General features: G+C 37.1%; 1 protein-coding gene and 1 long non-coding RNA gene across 4 annotated transcripts in view; one reads left to right on the top strand and one right to left on the bottom strand.

Moving 5' to 3' along the window:
* LOC126916974 (PH domain leucine-rich repeat-containing protein phosphatase 2) overlaps positions 1-19,073 on the bottom strand; it is an 83,690-nt gene that overhangs the window by 9,144 nt on the left and 55,473 nt on the right. For all 3 annotated transcript variants that reach the window (XR_007710835.1, XM_050723348.1, XM_050723347.1), the window contains exons 6-7: positions 7,256-7,413; positions 6,786-6,932 (exon numbers count right to left, since the gene is read on the bottom strand). Coding sequence is in view for 2 of the 3 variants with exons in the window: in XM_050723348.1 (XP_050579305.1) it covers positions 6,786-6,932; positions 7,256-7,413 (305 nt within the window). In the remaining variant the exon portion in view is untranslated. The remainder of the gene's footprint in view (positions 1-6,785; positions 6,933-7,255; positions 7,414-19,073) is intronic.
* Positions 7,354-7,966, top strand: LOC126916975 (uncharacterized). Its single transcript, XR_007710836.1, has 3 exons — positions 7,354-7,498; positions 7,573-7,686; positions 7,790-7,966. It is a non-coding gene; the product is annotated as an uncharacterized LOC126916975 (long non-coding RNA).

Below are 19,073 nucleotides of genomic sequence, written 5' to 3'. Positions count from 1 at the left end.
AAGGATGGCTTGGCTGACCACTCTGACGTAACAGAAAGGAGATATTAGCTTTTGTTAGTGGTGTAAGCTGGTTTATGTTGATTCCTTGTATTCTAGCCTGACTGTACCAACAGCCAACGATTGGTCGATGGTTAACGGGGTTGCAAGGAAGTGTATACGTTGTCGGTCTGTTTACGTTATACAGAAGTTGGGAACTTCTTCGAGAACTTTGCTTTATTCACGATAAAATTGTTTCGTTTTTGAATAAATTTCGAAGGAAAGATACAGATCGTACAGCTTTATTGAGAACATTAAGCTTTAATAACGTAGTCCTAAGCTGTGGATAAGATTAATTCTAGTAATAATATTTAAAAATGATTAATAACGAATCGTGTATTTCGCTAAAATTAGGACCAGCTATAACCAATACGAATCTTCTATTTAATTTATATAGAAGGATTAACACAAATCAATCGAAATGTACGCTTTCTTAAGAGTGACTGTGTATATGCAAATTATGATCGTTAACATTTTGACAAGAGATATTCAATTAAATAAATAAAGGAACTAAATCTTTATCTTTGCTTATACATGGACTCGAGTAACGAGGGATGGTGCGCTCTTTCTGATCGCACCGTCTGATCGGGAAGTAATTGCACGGTTCCACTGTTTGGCTGGCTGCATTGTTCCACGAGTGTGGCTCGTTCAGGGAAAAGAAATTCAGTGATAAGGAGCTTTTAAATTGCGCTTCTCGCGAAGGGCTCTTGTTCTCTTCGAGTTGAGAAACTTCAAGCCGTTACGTAGATTCTTCTTTAAGATCTTCTCGTTACTACGGCCTCCCAGAGACCGCGTTGAATATTTTAAACGGCTCTTCCCTTCGGGGAGGCGAGCAGGTTGTTGGTCCTTTCGGTCACTTCTTTTTCTTTTGTCTTGTTTTCTTCTTTTGCCTACTTTTCTGACCATACGTGTAATACGTAATTGTATGTTTCTTAAAGTCTTGCGCTTCTTCACCATCACGGCAGCACAAACATTTATTAGCGGCAATTTTTATGAAATAGATGATCGTCGGAAAGGAAACGAAGATTAAACGACTTTTTCTAGATAATATAGGTGGGTATAACAGTTAAGAAAAGAAACATCTTGAGGATATAAGGAAGGGAAATTTCTAATAATAAAATTTTTCTTCCAGTATAGAAAGCACCAATATCCATTTCACAAAAAGAAAATGAATTGCATCGTTGCTATCCTGCTACACAATAAAACAACTAAGAGAAGCTACTTTTTAAAGATTTACTTATGCATGCAGTTTATAGGGGACTCGAGACTCTATTTAATATTTTAAATTATTCTTTTGTTTTAGTAAAAAAGGCTGAGAAAAAGCAGTTGGTCGTCTTTTTTATGATTGTATTTTCATATTTACTTAAATAGGCAAAATGTTTGTGTTGCTGTGTTCATCTAGGTGTTATATAGTTAAATGATATTTTTTAACTGTATAATGTAAACTGTATACTGTTATCGTATGAATAACGAGTTAATGTAATGGCAAGTAGGAAGAAAAAATATTTTCTAAGTTTTAGAAACCGTTGAACTCAAAATGAAAATCTCTCTTTATTTTCTTTTATGAATTATTTATGTAATTTAAAAAGTGCCTTATGATTTTCTTTTATAGAGTACAAAATGACAATTTTTTTTTTATAATTTATGATTACCATGGAATGAAGAACATAGCGGCACGCATTCATTTTACATAATGCTTCATGTACAGTTTAAAATGCGGATAAGGAACCTGCTCTTTCACTTATAAATAATGAAAGAGTTCATTCACATTCCGTAAAAAGTATGTAACGTAATAATCAATTTAATCCTTCAATATCTCTAAGAGTGTGTTGTTAACAAATTTGATTGTGCTAACTCTGATATTAGTTTGAAATTTAATTAAATTTAATCTTTTGTTGAAGTAGAACTATAAATTAATCTGTCAAATACCGTTCCAATTTCGGTTTGAATTTTGTATCAGATTGCTGCCATTTTCTATTGAGTTGTTGTAGTAACAAGCGATTAATAATTAGCGTTGTTAATTACGGTGAATGGAATGGTTCCTCGTGCTACTAACAAGAAATACCTAACACGGTTGGAAACTTTTTAAAATTCACCTGAGCATAGAACTTCCTGAACATTGAGTGGGATGTAGTGAATAGTTATTATTTTTTATACTTTGAAAATAATAGCACCAAGTGAACTATTATTGATTACAACGCAATATACTTCCTTAATAAAGAGTAGGAAAAACTAATTTACTATTAAATAACGTTGAATGTAATTTGAAGCAGACGTTTAAGCTTTCAACAAGTTTGATTGTTTTTAGGAAGATTGATTGATGTCGTTAATAAATTTATATATCATTTAAACGGAATAATTTGTTTAATATATTTGAACAGTTACATTATATCCTTACGTATTATATGATTCATCCATACAATCTCGTTTACATAACTACATAAATAATTTCTCTATATTTCGTTCTCCTCTTCGTATCCTGCAGTAATTTAGCTAGAAATCATAGGATTACAAGAGGGAGGAAGTTAAAATGGCATAAATGCAAGGTCAGAAAGGGGAATCGCCATCACGATCTTTAATTAATAGCACGTGTACAGTACGAATATAAAATTCGAGTTTTGCAACGTACAATTATTATCTATAATTTACATTTATATAATTTGTCTTAATGAAAAATTCGACAGCCGTGTCAAAGTTTTATTTATATTAATTAATTTACAGTTTAAAATGTTCAAAGAAGATACATTAATTTTTCCTTCATTAATTTTCAATATTGCAGAATGATCTCTTCAAGGAGATTAAAACCGCATTAACAAAAAAAAGGAAAAAAAAATTTTTCAATATTTTTGCGATTAACTCTCTGAATTCAGCATCGCAATTGCTTCACCATGCCACAAATTCCCATATTCCATATCACATTTCAACTAACCCAGAAGCAAATACGGCCCTCCGTGGCCGCCAGCTGATTATTGGAAAGTTTCGCATTAATTCGCGGCACGGCTCTTCTTCCTTCGTTGTTTCTGCACCACTGCACACCGATGTACGACTTCTGGGCGTGTTGCCCAACTCCATCCCACCGACCAAGTTGGCTTTAGCTTTTGCCATTCTCTCTCGTGCAAATGCATTCTTATACGTGTTTCATTTTTTCTCTTTCTCTCTATCACAGTTGAACGACGTGTGTGTTTGGTAGAAGGCACGGGGATATGTGTTAGTGGGCTCGTGCTCACACCGTAGTTCCTCTTTCTGGCAAACGTTTGGCATCCTTGTTTCCGGCCAGTGGAAAGCACTTTTCGAGAAACTTTACGTAATCTCCGACTTAATTACACGTGCCCCTCGCGATCGGCTAGTCGGATGAGACGCTTCGCGCGATTTATTAACCCACCTACGCGTCCCCGCGTTTATCTTTGCTTGGCACGAACGAGATTTGGCGCGAATTTTGCGTGTAAAGAACGGCACGTGGAATGATATTCGATTCAACCGTGTGTAATTGCCAATTGATGAGCCGTTATGCCAGTGCATACTAAATATATTTACGATATTTATACTATCAACCGTAATGTGTCGTCACAAAATTGCTAAAAGTGATATCATATACAGTAAACAGTAAAATGTATTATTGCCTTTTCACGAGCAACTTACTTTCATAGTCTGCTAATTCCACAAATAAATAGTACGTGATTCTTCCGATTATTAATTCAACGTTAAATTATATATTTTAGACAGATGCAAGTACCGTTACTGCAAATCGATTAAAGTGTAAATCTGGAGGCGGATAATTATACCGCTACCCTGAATTTCAATCTTGTAAAATTTAGCACACGAAAGGCGAGTAAGCGTAAACCTACGTACCATTTTACAGAATACAATGCAACATTTCGCAAGTTTCAATCGTAGGTACGTTAATGTAATATTTTTGTTAAATCGTTTCGCTTTGAACTATGTAAATATGAAATATGGAATTATACAAATTATTTCTCCACAATCAAAAATTTGATTCAGACTATATAAGGAATCACCGTGACCTTATCCATGTAAACGTAGCGATTTGCGATTTTACGTGTCTGTAATAGCCTTGCGTAACAAACTTAACTAGCAAAGTTTCAATTTCTAAATGCAACCTTCTGCTACACGCGACTTTCGTAACTAAAACAACGCCGTGTAGACAAGTTCGTGCATGTTACACGTGCAATTTAACGTGTGTTTTTGTCTCTTAGGAATTATACACGATATAAATTAATAGGACTGTCGAATAATTAGACTAGAATAACAAGAAGGATCGTATCTTTAGCTTATAATGCAAAATTATAGTTCTTCTTCTTGGAACTGAGTCTAGATCTTCTTTTCCCGACAAGTGTTTTTCTCTTCAACTTTCAACAAACATGAATACATGGACGTGAAAATGGAAAATTAAATTTTAATGCAGTATAATGTACATAGTACAAGGTCTAACACACTGCCCTGTGGAAGTCCAGCAACGATATTGTAAACATCTGAGATGGAGTTTTGATTTTTGACGAAGAATGATCAGTCCTCGAGGCATGATTTTACGAGATTATGCTAGGATGTTGGAAATTTTTGCTTGATTTTGTATAACAGGCCTTCGTACCATATTTTATTATCAAATGCTTTTTCAATGTCTAGAAAAAGCTGTCACATGCTTCTTTCTAAAACCGAATTAGTACGATGGAATTAAATTATCGAATGTTCTTACTGGACAAATTGTAAAGAATTTCTCGAAGTTGAAGGAAAAAAAGAAGAACTAAAGTAATAAAGTCATTACGTAGTAAAACAAAAAAAGAAAAAAGATTCTTAAGAATTAATAAATTAAGGTCAATTAGATACTGTAATTAATAATAAAAAAAGTAGTTCAATTTCTGTGGTCTTTGTTAGAAATTTCTATATTTCACTGGAACTAACGAGGTTTGAAGCGCAGATCGTGATATCGGTTTCTATTCGATTCCAGCTTTAATTATCCATGGGGTTAGGCAATTTATCTTAATTAGCACACCGTCGACTAGGTAAGGGCTTTCCGGATGCAAGGAAATCAACAAATATATATATATGTATACATATACCCGACACGGCGATTAGTTCGATTAATTAACGAATAACTTTCTGTTATCATGGCGCGGAAGCTGCGTTGATTTATCGACAGATCTTTGACACGATAAAGTTCGATCGTCTCTGGAAATTGAACAACTCGCGTACATATCCAACGAATTATCGTATCTCACTATGAATTTCCAGAATGGATCACTATGAATTTACAGTTTCCATCGTTTAAATGTTTACGCTAATAATCGCACATGCACATCACGTTATCTATTCCTGTTCGATGATAGAAAGATGTTTAGAATTAAAACTGTTTAAATATTTTAAGACTTTGAAAATTAACATTTCTGTGTATCAATGAACATTTTCATTTATTCGAAAACAAAAAATTTTTCGATATAGTTTTGTCGAGGCTAGAACAATTATCTAGCGTTGATTTATCTTTCCTTCTTTTTCTCCTTTTCGATGAAAGCTGACGAAGATGAAGTTTTTAAACGAATCCAAACACTACGGATATCGTCGTAAGCATCTTCCACTTAAGTCTTGAGATATGAAAAAGGTCATTAAAGCGTCAAATTCTTGGTGTGATTTTCGCTAATTGCTATAAGATTAAATGATCTTTCATATTCCTGATAAAAAATGGAAGATTTTTCTTGAACTTAGAATTTACAATTCTCTTCTTTTTTGTAAGATATTCTTCGGGTAAAATTTTACGTTTGATAAGTGACTCTTCAATCACGGCTGATATGAAAAGGAGACGTCACAGACATCTTAAAATTACGATTCTTTTGTATGATTGAAAACATTTCTTTGCAGAAACGTTCTCTCCGTTGAATATCCTTCAATGCCCCAGCCATGCTATTCCACGTCAAATCGTGATTCGAGAAACCTCATATTTCTTAGTTTCTTTCACGCTGTTCAGCATTTATTGATAGATCTGATATATATCGGTTCCATGAGAAATCAATTTTACCAATTCCAACGATTTTTAGAATATTACACAGTAATCCCTTGAAACCGTGGAAATGTTCCGTACCACTTTTTATATAAATATCTACAAGTTTTAGTGTCATACTCTTCCAATTGCTCCTATCGTTAAATTAATAAGGACGCGGTCAAAATGTTCACGACGATAGTAATATTAATTTATCGATTAATAGTAACTGACCTACTATAGATACGTAAGATGGAAGTTAAATTGCCAGGAAATGTTCAATTTGAAATTAACAGTGTTTCATAAGATAATAAAAAGTTTAATGCGAAAAGGTATACTAAATTACCTAGAAACGTTCAATTAAAAATTGACGATAACGATAATGTTTCATAGCATAACAAAATTTCCGTAATAAGTAGTTTACTTTGCTCCCTGCTCTATGAATAACGTACAAACTTCGCTAATAATTCACGAATATCGTTACGCTTTTATAACTAAGAATTATGTGAAATATAAGAAAATTATGAGCAAAAATTCGGTACTATCATTTTACTTCTGCCGTCGAATTATTCCTCATTTCTTCGTAATCCTGGTAACCAGCCATTTCTTTCTAATCGTTCGATCGACTCTGAATAATTTTTTATTAACTATTCCGATATATGAAAAAATAATTAGCTAGCAAGGAAACATTGCGCAAGGGATCGCATATCTCTCGTAACATGTTTCCTAAAGCGATAAATCTTGTAAAATTGACTCTACATACTTGATAAGCTGGCTTATGTCGGCCGGAATTTTCTCGATTTTGTTGTCTGAGAGATTGAGGTAGGTCAACCCTGTAAGCTCCAGTAATTCCCGTGGTATTCTCCTCAGCTCGTTGCACTCCAGATGGAGGATATGAAGTTTCGGGAACCTTCGTTATAAAAAGAAACTCAATCAACTTAACCCCTCTAGCGATATCAATAAACTATTCGTTTCATCGATTGTATTACTTTCCGAGTAACTTTATCATTAATGAATCGGACACTTGATATGAATGGAAATTTATTAATAATAGTAGATTTATAAAACACGCTATTATGTATTATGTATTCATTATTATTCATTCGATATTCATTATTCGTTATATATTACTTTACGATATAGTTGACAGAATGCAGGATAGGAAACAGCAATAATTGATTTCAACAGCAGCATTAGCAAAATTAGTTTCCGTACAGAATGTTTACGTCATACCTGTGCAGTAGCATCATATTGTTCTTCGTGTTCGTAAGTTGATTTTGGCTCAGTATTAGCTCTTCTATCGCTGGGAACGCTATAGCACTGTCGGGAATCCTTGACAGGCCCCCGTTACTGAGATCCAACTGTTTTGGACCCGTTGACAATTGTATAGCCTGCAATAACGCATGTGATAAGCGTGTTGTCAATGTTTTGCGAAGTTACGTATTCAAGTATACTTTACGAACTTGGAGAATTAACGTAAGTGACAAGTCGTTAGATTATATTATTGATTCGTATTACGGTAACAATTCTTACAATTTTACGTCGCGTAGATCAATTAGTATGTAACGCTGAAAGAAAATAGAAGACGCAAAGAGAGAACGCGGGGCTAATCGTGCAAGAAGAGTCATCGTGTTATATTTTTCCTACAACCGCATACAACTTTTGTAAGTAATAAAATATTTAGAACAATGTGTATATTTGATGAAGAGAATTGTACGTTTCAAAATTTGAACATCATACAGTGTACGTTTCTTCCCTATCATCTAGATACGAGCAAATAAGTTCCATTACCTCGGACTCGAGAGAGTCCGCGTCGATGGCGTCCCTGTCAAAGTCACGTTCCTCCATAATGGCGACCAAATCCCCGAGATACACCATTTTTCACGTATTCATCAATTTCTATGCTAATTAAGGATCATACACACGCGTCTCTATTATATCGGATCACTGGCGCCAGCGTATACTTCACATCGTGCAGTCACAGATTTCTAGCTTTTATCTTGCGAAGCGTTCGTACCCGGAAAATCGCTCTACGTTCCTTTTAACGAAATGCGATTTGCATCAAAATTGTCCTACTTTACTTTACTAATTGATCACCGATTAGTAATTAGTTATTATCCATTTTATTAATTGGCAATTATCCATAAAATTTTCCAATATGTATTTTCGTTCAGACTACATGAACGCAGAACAATCATAAATATACAAAAAAAAGTAATTAAGTTTTATATGAAATTATCAGATTCAATCTAAATATTTTAATACGCTAAGCGTTAAATATTCTTACGTCAATGGAATATTGAAATAATATATCGTCTACACGAGACAATCTGCGTTGACGTCAAACGATAAAGTTGGCGTTATAAATGTATCATAAAACTTGCTACGTCTAGTCTCATGGTCAATAATCGTGAAACTTAGAGAATGAAAATTTTATGCCACGCTGTGTTTAAGTCTGGCTATAAGTTCGTCGCTAAAAAGAAATAGATAGTAGTAAAAAGTTTCACGTAATTGCAGAACAAACCGTCAGTAAGCATGAATTACGCGATCAATGACAAACGTAGCTCTCACAGTTCGCGACATACCGATACTTCTTATGAGAATGTGGTTTGCATTCGCGCGCAACTATGTTTCATGAGATTTCATTGCCTTGATCTCCTTAAACGGAGTTGGGTATTAATATTCATACAATGTTAACGCTAACGTTAAATTTATATAATAAAAAAAAATTTAGGAAATAAATTCAATTATCATTATGTTACAGAATAGTTAGTAATACGTATAAGTTTCATGAAATCATTTAATATCCATGTAACAAAATGGCTGGCACTCATCCTTGTAATTCTGCCATTACAAGAAAGTCTAAAGAAGTAAATTTACAACGACTGTTAAAAGCATCGTGATAAAGTTTTCGATAATTAAATGACGCGCGACGTTTCGTTAAGAGTTTGTTTGAACAACAGCTTTATAGAGAGTGGTGCTCGGCATTTAGTATTCGAATCAACGAAATCATGCATAAGACACGGCGAAATCGTTGCTGGAACACTATTATTGCATACTTGCTCGCGTGTTAATGAATCATCCGTCGCGATGACTAAATGTGTACTCACGAACGCAGAATAAATTGGAACGATGTGAAAATTAACATTACGCCACCGTAAAAAACCATGCAAATATAATTTAAACGGATAATTCTATTAAGCGAAAGAGAGGTCTTCTTTATTGTTATTCTATGAACTAAAAATCACAGTCTGGTATTCACAAGAATCGGTGTAACGAGGAATTTTAGTATCATGTTACTAAAAAATCGTTTCATTCTCAAAACTTGTGCTTCCCCGACGAACATCCCTAAAATAGTCATCAGTTTTCTCCACGATCTAACATCGCAACCATCTTGGACGCCTTCCTCGCGTCATTTTCGAGCAGAATCGCGCGCGACATCTTGTCATCGCGAACAGGCAAGCTGAGAAATGGCACACGTATCGGTTGGTTGACACACGGAGCCGTGAAAACGAGAAGGAAACGAGGCAAAACGTCGTCGTTTCTAGCTAACGGACGCGTTTCGTGTGTTGCGCATAACATTGTGAACGCAAGAGAGAAAAAACCGAGCTAAAGGAGAAGGAGAAGAAGAAAAGGGAAGTTTCGCGTGTCCACGTTCTCCTGATGGAGGCTAATGACAGAAGCAACTTTTTCTTGCCAACTGCCAGGGGAACTTGCGATGCTATAGCACGCGATAAAGCGGTTTTCAATACACGACAGAAAAGTTGGATGATTTGGGTCGATATTCGTCTCGTGGGACGTGCTCGTCTAATAAATTTTATTAATAGAGATCGGCCTTTTTGCTGCGGCTTCCAGCGACACGAAATTACTCCCATAGGTATCGAAACGAAAAACACGTATCGCGTATCAATTTCACTCTGAAAAGTCTTTGCGTGGGAATCGCTGAAATTCTACTCGCGTTAACGTCCACCAGACGCCACTTTTATAGCTTTCTTGCTTTTACGAGTTTCTCGTGAATCTATCGATCGTCAATTCTCAAATCTATCGTCACGAAAATTAGTACGAATTTATCGAACGACGCGATATTTGTTTAGACATACGAAAGAAATTTCTTCAGACTTTAGACCGATTCCAAAGATTTCACTCTGCTTCATCCACCTATTATATCTTTCACCTATCATATATTGGTCTTCGAAACGAGTTCCGGCTGATACTAAATTAATTTCAAAGATTTCACCGCGCTCCATCCATCCATCCATCATCGTCTCTGAGTCATAGCCGCGTACATAGTCCGGCGAACGAAGATAAGGATATCTGTAATGAACTACCTGCGAGAAATTAGAGGGCTCGCAGACTCGGAGGCAAGAAAGTGATTAAGGGAAACAACCCCTTCTATGGTTCCGTAATTATTGGTTATCTTTGTATTCGGATTCGTATTATGGTTATTGTTGCCATAACTAATCAAATTAATGCGCGGAGAGCTTGCGTTTGCGAAATTACGCAACGATAAAGCGCATTCGATCGAGAGTTTTCGCGAGTGTAACGCGAATCCACAAAATAACGGGGCCTATGCTCGTTCTGACGCAACATCATCGTCATCCTCCGCCACCATCTTATTCTTTGGCAGCTGAGTAGATCGTTGCGTGTGTACTGCATCACCGGTTAATTAGCGAACGCTAATTAGAAGATACCTTAACGCGTATGCTGAGATTCGCCTGTTGAATGTTGCAGAAGGTTCATTAACTATTCCGTTTATCTTAGAAGACAGTTATATACTTTGTGCGTTGTTTCAGAGATATAACGTCTAGTGGTGGTTTTAGTATTTACCTAGTATTAAAAAATGCTTTGCTTTTTATACAAGATGCTACCGAATTAATTGAAATTTGTATTAGAAAATGATTAATTCCTTGATTATTTAGCGGTGCAAGTTCCACTCTTACTCGCAGAATCAGTAAAACTCTTACAACGCCTTTCCATCGTCACCAGCAAACCACATCATATTCCCCGTGAGAGAACATCTCGCACAAGCACACGAAGATCACTCGAAAATCAGTTTAACAAGATACCCTGTCACTGACCAAGCCATATCAAGCATCCACATCATCGTTCTTTTTTTCTTTTTCAAACTCTCACACTTTCAGCTTCATTATTCACCGAGATCAATTTCCACCACTCTCCATCTCATCCACTTCGCATCCACATCTCATTCCACTTCCCTTCCGCCACAATCAGCCCTATACGCCCATTAGACGCATTCTTGTTGGCTGACATTGCGGTTCACGCGAAATTTCGCAACTCTCGTCGTCCCAAAATTTCGTTTCCGGGCCTAGAGAACGTTGTTTCATCGTCTTTGAACGCGACCACGGACCGTCTCCTACAGTCGCCGGATGCAGAGCATTATTCATGACTGAGGACAGAATCGTCACTGAAGAGGCCATCGAGCCTGTCGCGTGTCTTGGCCGCATGTAAACCGGAAGAACACGCTCAGCTGGCCACTGTCCTGCAGCGTGTTCTTCGTCTGCTGCTGTTGTTGTTTCGCCGACAGAACGGAACCATTTCAATGCGTTTTAAAAACACACGCGTGCTGGAGAGCGGAATACAGAGTGGAATACAAAAGGATCTATAACTTTAGCGACTTATGGTAGATATTCATCGAGAGAAACGTGAAATGCTTAATCCAGATAACTATTGAAGTATATATCCTGTAATATAAATATAATAGATAAAATACTAATACCAGTATTGATACCAATATCAGTGTGTCCTTCGATACTGAAGTTAACATTAACTGAAGCAATGTCAACCTTTTTTTCTTGCACATGGCTTACACCTGAGAACTGCAGTATCTTACGCAGCAGTGTTAACCATAACAATGCTAAGTTTAACAATGTTAAATGCGACAATCCGAGATGATGGGAGATTAAGGTTCTTATTCTCTAAATAAATTGAAAAATGGCAAAACGTCGAATCTCCAAGTCAGAATGGAACATCTTTTTAAAGTACACCATCAATAGCAATCTCGGTTAAAACGAAAACAAATTTATTTATTTTCGACAAGCATCAATTTCGTGCGCAATTTTCACGACGCGGCCGATAGACTATCCTGATGATCAATTTTCAGGATCAATTTCGTACCGTTGAAACGCACACGACTAACGGCTCACTTACCTTTTGCCTTGCCTTTGCTTGAAACTGAGGCAAAGAGTTTAAGGGTAAAAAGGAAGACTTAAAAAAATAAAAACGTTGAAGTTATCGCGATTTAAGTTAGAATTTAAAGATCGTGTTTTTCACTGTGTCGGTGTACTATCGGCATTGCGTAGAATTCGTTATAAAACCATCTGCAATAATAATGAATCATGGAAAAGTTTTCCAATCGGAAATTTCATTTATATTTGCGTGTCTCTAGGAAAGATGTTCAGTCACTTATTTGCTTTGGCGAACGATGGTTATAAATCGTTTCGCACGGCAAGGAGGACAGTTCAGCGAAGGGAAAACTCGACAACAACGTGCTCTGGAACTCAAAACAGGAATTATGGAAGTTTGAGACGAAGATTTTACATTTTAAGTACGAGTCTAGTTGAATGTTTCGCGATGCCACCAAAATTCTCGGGACTCTTGGCCGAGCGAAAAGGGTCACTGAATAAAATTTAATCAAACTTGTTGAGGCAACCGGCTAACGAAGTCGAGACGCTGATTAAGAACGACTTTTCCTTTGGAAGCGTTAACTTTTATCTTATGGCTAAAAGTAAGTAAATGTTGGGATACATTTTGAGTGGTATCGCGCAAGTTGGATCGAGTTAAAAATATTTTCAACTCCGTTACCATAAATTTGAAAAGATATTATTAAGAATTTTAGTGTCTGAATAAGTACCGTTAAGTGATTGTCAATTTTTAGAAATTTATTCTGAAATCCTATAGATGTGTACACAGTACCCGTAGGAAGCGGGGCGACGTCTAAACTGATATTTCTGGCACCCTATTGTGAAAATGTGGCAGAGGTATAGAGATTTTCTAGGTCAGTGGCCTACATGTATGACACTGGAACTAATTGGGAGCTCTGCAGGTAACTAAACTTTATATTAATTTCGTGGCTACATTGTAACGAGGAACAATGAAAACAGGGAAATTAAACAATCGCGTCTAATCGTTGATCTTATCACTCAGATTATTTCATTTTTAACGAGTTATTTCACTTCGATTATTTCGATTGTTTCCATTTTTTAATAGTAGTTACGAACGCGTTATTCTTGCGTCAATAGCCCCATTAGTCGGTCCGTAACGCGGACGGAAATTAATTAGAATTGCGACCTGAAAACTGACATCAACTCGAATCGTCAAACGTTTAATTGAAATTGATTCAGAGGCGAAACATTCGGTAGTCGTGGCTCGCGTAAATTTTCAGCTGGAAACGCTGCAACCTGCGTTCGTTAATTGCTCGTCATACCTAAAGGGAATATCTACTTCGTGTTGCGCAAGGATTTGCAATTAATGGAGTAATTAATAGAAAATAGAGATTGCGCTAGTTGCGGGAAATTTTCATCCGACAATTTCTTTTTTATTTTCATTATTTAATGTCGCGGCGATAAATTTTCGCGTGAGGTGCATTTATACTTCTCGATATTTCGGCTAGATATCGAATTAGTGGGAAGAGAAACGAAAGAAAAATGAAAGAAAAGTATACATGTACACGATGAACACACATGTACAAGAAACCAAAGACCAGGCCGAATATTCGATCGAACTGAAGGAAAATTGGCTGTCTCCGTTGACAGAAAATTGCAAACAAACTTCTGACTTGCGGTGAAAAAGAACCGGCAATGTTAAACTTCGCTTTCAGTGGAAAGTTATCGTGCAAAAACATCGAACGTTCCTCCGTGAGCTAAAAATATCGATGAAAGCAGACGTTTACGCGTTCGATCGGTTGCCTGTCTGTAAAATTCATGGCATAAACTCGTTCTAAACATGGCCAAGTTTAATCGAGCTTCCAAATGACTAGCGTTCTATTCCTCGTTTCATTGTAACCCGTCAATTGGGTCGTCTCTTAACCAGAAACTTCTCCGATCAGGCAATTAAAAGTTAGTAAAGACACATCAATTTCAGTTATGTTATGCGCAACTTATCAACCTTTGTTATGTCACTTTTCTTCCAGAGTACATAATACCGCATTTATTGGAGTATATTTTGCCGGCCCCTTTGTTCACGTTTAATTAGCACTTGTTAATTAGTAATTACGTAGGTACGTTACGTCGCTTTTCTTTCTCTTTTTTTTTTTTTTTTTTGTTACAACCACATCGAGGTACGATTTTGTAATTAAACGTCGGTGAAGTGATTATTCGTTGCATTATGATCATTGAACCAAGGACAGAGTAATTAATGACTTGCAGCTGGTTCTCTTTATTTTCGAACGAGCCTGTACACGTCGATGCTTTTTGAGCGAGGCTCAAGTAAAATTTAATGCTAAATTTACTACGCAATAAAGCGATTGAAATGACTGGTTATTTCAAATTCTTATCTTTTATCTTTGTTCTAATTAAAATCCCTTAAAATTAAAACGTTCGAATTTCTTTTACCATCGAGGAAGGAAAATAAAAGCGATGGTAATCTATGAAGGAAACCTCGTAGACGTATCGAACGATCATAGGGAAAACTCAGGTGGACGGTAATGAACGGGCGCAACGTATATAGTTGCGTATTGCTTGTTGTGGTACTTGTTCGAACAACTGGAGATTGGATCGACACGCTTCGCGCAGCGTGAAATGCAAACGCGGGGATATAAAACAGCGGTGCGATACAGTATGCCACCGCGGCAGAAAAAACCGAAAGGAGAAAAGGGAAATGCGATCTCGACATCGCGAAGTCGGTCGTAAAAATGAGTGACGCGTTGGAAACTTGTACGCCGGAGTGCGGATTCTCCGTGCGAGCTCCTGGTTTACGAGCTATGAAGCATACATTAGAAATTTCTTTACAACAGTCTACTGTATAGTCGAACAATAAACATTTCTATACAATGTTAGCTAAAATTCTCTGAAATATCGCTATTTATTCAATGAAAACTTCTGCACACCGTTGTACATTGTTAACTTCAGTACTAACATAGCTGATGATATTTGGTACAAATTGCATGCTCTCGATAGCTTTTATTTTCTACTCTACAAATATTTTATAATATATTTACTTAATACATAATATATCTATTTCATTTTCTATTAAAAAGTAAAATTTGTGTAACTTTATCAATACATGTAATGCGTAAGTAAATTGAAAATAAATTGAAATAAATAAGAAGGTCTATTTAACCATGGGACATGTGCGTGCCGGGCATAAAAGGTAGCCGTGAGTGAGTTGGGGAGCTTTCAGTATTGCCAGTGTCACGTAAAATTAAGACTTAGGATTTAAAGACAAGAAGGTTGAGCCGTAACACAACTACTATCTTCTTTTTCTATCGAACTTTGCTGAATAACACAACTTAATAAGCACAGTTTACAGACTGATCTGAGAGATGTTGACTGATTGGAGGTTTTACTTTCAGTCCAGAGGTGTTCTCGTATTATTACGGAGGAAAGCACGGTGTGGGTGTGCCCTTTGAACTAACAACGCGGATTCGTTGTTCACACTTTTCGTTAGGAAAAGTGAGGGTGACGATCCGCAATGCCAATTGGTTATAGCCCACGTTAATAAATGAAGATAGGAGGAGGAAGCCTCCTACCAACGTAGCTCGCAGGTGACATTGTTCATGGGAAAAACCAGCTTTTCCGTTAGACAAATATTCGTTTTTCTTATTAGGTAACTACCCGCTTTCTGCGTAATTTGTAAGAACGTGCAATAAACCTAAGGACTATTCCAAGGACCATCCATAAACCGATAACACTTACAGGGTTAATAAACTGAAAGTTTAAGTTTATGGTGAGTTCTTGGGGTTATCAAGGGTACGCGATGAGGACCTGCACACATCTGGCCTTAGATGTGGATTGGCATCACACCAGCGTGGTCGGAAAGTGTTGTCCTCGTTGGGGGTGATGTTGTCAGCGTTGTCAAGGAGTGTGGTCGGCGTGAAAGAGAGCCGTTGTGACAAGAGGAGTTACTGACGAATGATGACTGCGTGCATATAGACTGACGGAGCATCATGCTTGATTTTGTGTTGGCGTAAACGATATTGAAGTAAATCATACCGTTACCAAGCTTACTAGCACCCATATATAACTGTTCTCTAATCGATATATCCTTCGCTATTAACAGAACGGTTCAACGACCTAGCTCACCTGGAGCACCGATCCTCGAGTGGACGCCGAGCCATCTCGTTTGATCCAAACAGAGGCGGTGCTCGGGAAATTCTAGAAAAAGTTGGGAGTCGCGTCAGGTGAGATAAGGCCCCCGGCCGTATCTTCTGCTCTGTCGCAATTTACGGGGCGAACAACTGGGGATTGGGGGTGGGGGAATAGGAACAGTGAGCCAGAAATACAGTGAGGAAATATAGGAAGTGTCCTGGGGATACGGCGGAAACAGAACTTCGACTTGGCGGGAGGAACGGCCTTCTGCCTCGGCGAGAAGTCTTTTATCGGAGGTGGAACAGAGGGGGTGGTAGAAGTCGCGGCGTGGTAACGCGAGAGCGGAGCAGATATTTGATACACGCGAGCTCCATGACGATATTTGAATAACGAGATAAGCATTCTTCCGTGCTCTAGTCGATAAACTCGTTCCTTGGTCCTCCAATTTCTGTTTTCGAGGGTTCTATCGGTGTTCTAGGTTGGCACAGCCAATCGACGATACGCGGAACGATGGTTTCTGATAGAGCAAGTGCTTTTGGCATAGGTTAGGGCGAGACGCGAGGTATGAGTATGTTTAGGGTAACGAACTGCAATACAAGTTTATAGCGTGCACGGGACGTACGAACCTTTGTTGGATCTCCGAAAGAAAATTTTTGTTTGCTTTCAAAGTGGATTTTTTTCTGATATTTAAGAACCTTGTGAGTTTTAAAGGATTCTATCACAACATCTCGATAATCCTACAAATTTCGATAAAATTTTTATCGAAATAATTATTTTTCAATAAAAATATCATATTCTATTTGTTTTGTTACACTATTTTGAATAACGTAACTGCGTTAACCCGTTCCTCGTTGTTCCATCAACGGCATTAGCATTAAAAAGACGTCACGTCTGTCTAAGCTTCCTAATAACCTGGAAGCGCCATCAACTGAAGAAATATCTGTGTTGTCGTGTCAGAGCGAGGAAAAGGCAAGGAAAATGTTGGAAAAACGAGCAGTCCCGTTCGTCGATCCAGTTCGTTACTTAATATCTTTATCGGAAGAGCAAGCATCTAGCTCGAACGGACACATCCTGCCCGCAATTCGAAGCTTCCAGCCACTCGAGGCTGGATTCGCCCCGAAGCGAAGACGAGTCTCTGTCTGTCGATCCTTCCTTCCTTCTCTTTTTCTCGCTTATGTGCACCGACCGGAGAGCTTTCAAATCGATGTACCACTCGATGAATTATGAAACTCGTAATTTAGTCGGACTCTTTCGGAATGTAAAAACGGGTCGACGAATTTCGTGGCCACCGGCACCGATTCTGCAGGGTCAATCACTTTGATCACGAACGATCGTCAATTCGGAAAGGTAACGCGTCTCATGGCAGAGATACAGAAAAGAATTTGAAGAGAGAAAAAGAAGAGATCAGTGCAGGATATTGTTTCGTCTCGATCGATTTCTGAACGACGAAAATAGCCGATGCAGAAGAATTGAAGGGAAATTTTTCTGCATCGGCTTAAATAAATGCAATGGAATGTAATAGATAATGTTACCTTCTGTTTTTACATAAAATAAATAAAATTTCATCGAGTCTATATAATATTAATTTTAATATTATTAATGAATTCAATATTTTAATTGTTTCTTTTCCATTGGACACACAGAGTGAAAATGTTTTCTAGCGATTTCAGAGTAAGCCCAGTTTACTTAGAAATAATAGAAAAGGAATGTTACCGCGAGTAGGAAATATTTTTTAAGCTTCCCTCGAGAGAAAGAGGAGAGAAAATACGCGAGATATAAAGTTTCGAAGAGTTAGAGGTCAACGGAGAATCGAAGAAAATTACATTCAACATTGGAAAAGAAATATACAGAGATACGTGTCTTGGTGTAAAGTTTTGAGAAATCTTAAATTTTCATCGTTGTAGAAATAAACAAGCATTCAAATGGAACGGAATTCAGCTTATTTATTATTAGTGTCTGGCGTTCGATCTTCTTCTTTATAAATATTTCATACTGATTTTTAGACTGCAAGTAAAAGAAGACTTCCACACGTGAGAAGGAGTCTTTTCAAGAAGTTACGTTAGAATTAAAATTTGAAAATCTAACTTTCCAAATTTGCTAAATGTAAATTTTTTAGGTAGCGGTCGTAATAAACATTTTATGAAAAGCAGTCTAACAGAAATTAAGATACTTTTCTAATGTAATTGTAATCTAGTAGTATGTAATAATTACATTAACTTGAACAAAAATGTTTAACTTTTTCTCTGCTAAATTTCATTGTTAGTAAATACGCTATAATAGTGCTCCTAGATAAATAATTAATTTTCTCAGTAATTCAACTCTTTACAGATCGCTGCTTTTACGGCCAAACGCAAATTACTTCTTTCTGCTTTTCTTACCGGCTGTAGATGGCGCCAGCAATCACGGGTTGTTAATAATTTCCATCGAACAATTCTTTTAACCACGATCTTTCTTTTCGTACGCTGATCCATAAATTTGAAACACGGTACAAACGCGATTTCCTCGACAAATTGATTAAAAGCCGTTTCGTAACTTTCCAACGGAAAGAAGCGACGTTCCCTGGAAGTGCAAAGTTTTTCCTCAACTAAAACACGCGTCTCCACTACCACAGACGAAATACTTGCTTTGTCTTGTACTCGTCTGTGCTGTAAGTCAAAGAGTAGTACTATGGAAGTGTAAATGTGCTTTTAGTTGAGAAAAAATGTGCAAATAGTTATATTTACTATTAAGACAAATTGTCGAGAATGTCACCTGAGTTATTGTCCTTCTGCCTGCTTCTTTCTTTG

Source organism: Bombus affinis, chromosome 5 (assembly GCF_024516045.1).
Source record: "Bombus affinis isolate iyBomAffi1 chromosome 5, iyBomAffi1.2, whole genome shotgun sequence".
NCBI classification, from domain to species: Eukaryota; Metazoa; Arthropoda; class Insecta; order Hymenoptera; family Apidae; genus Bombus; species Bombus affinis.
This window is presented reverse-complemented; position numbering and strand designations above follow the sequence as displayed.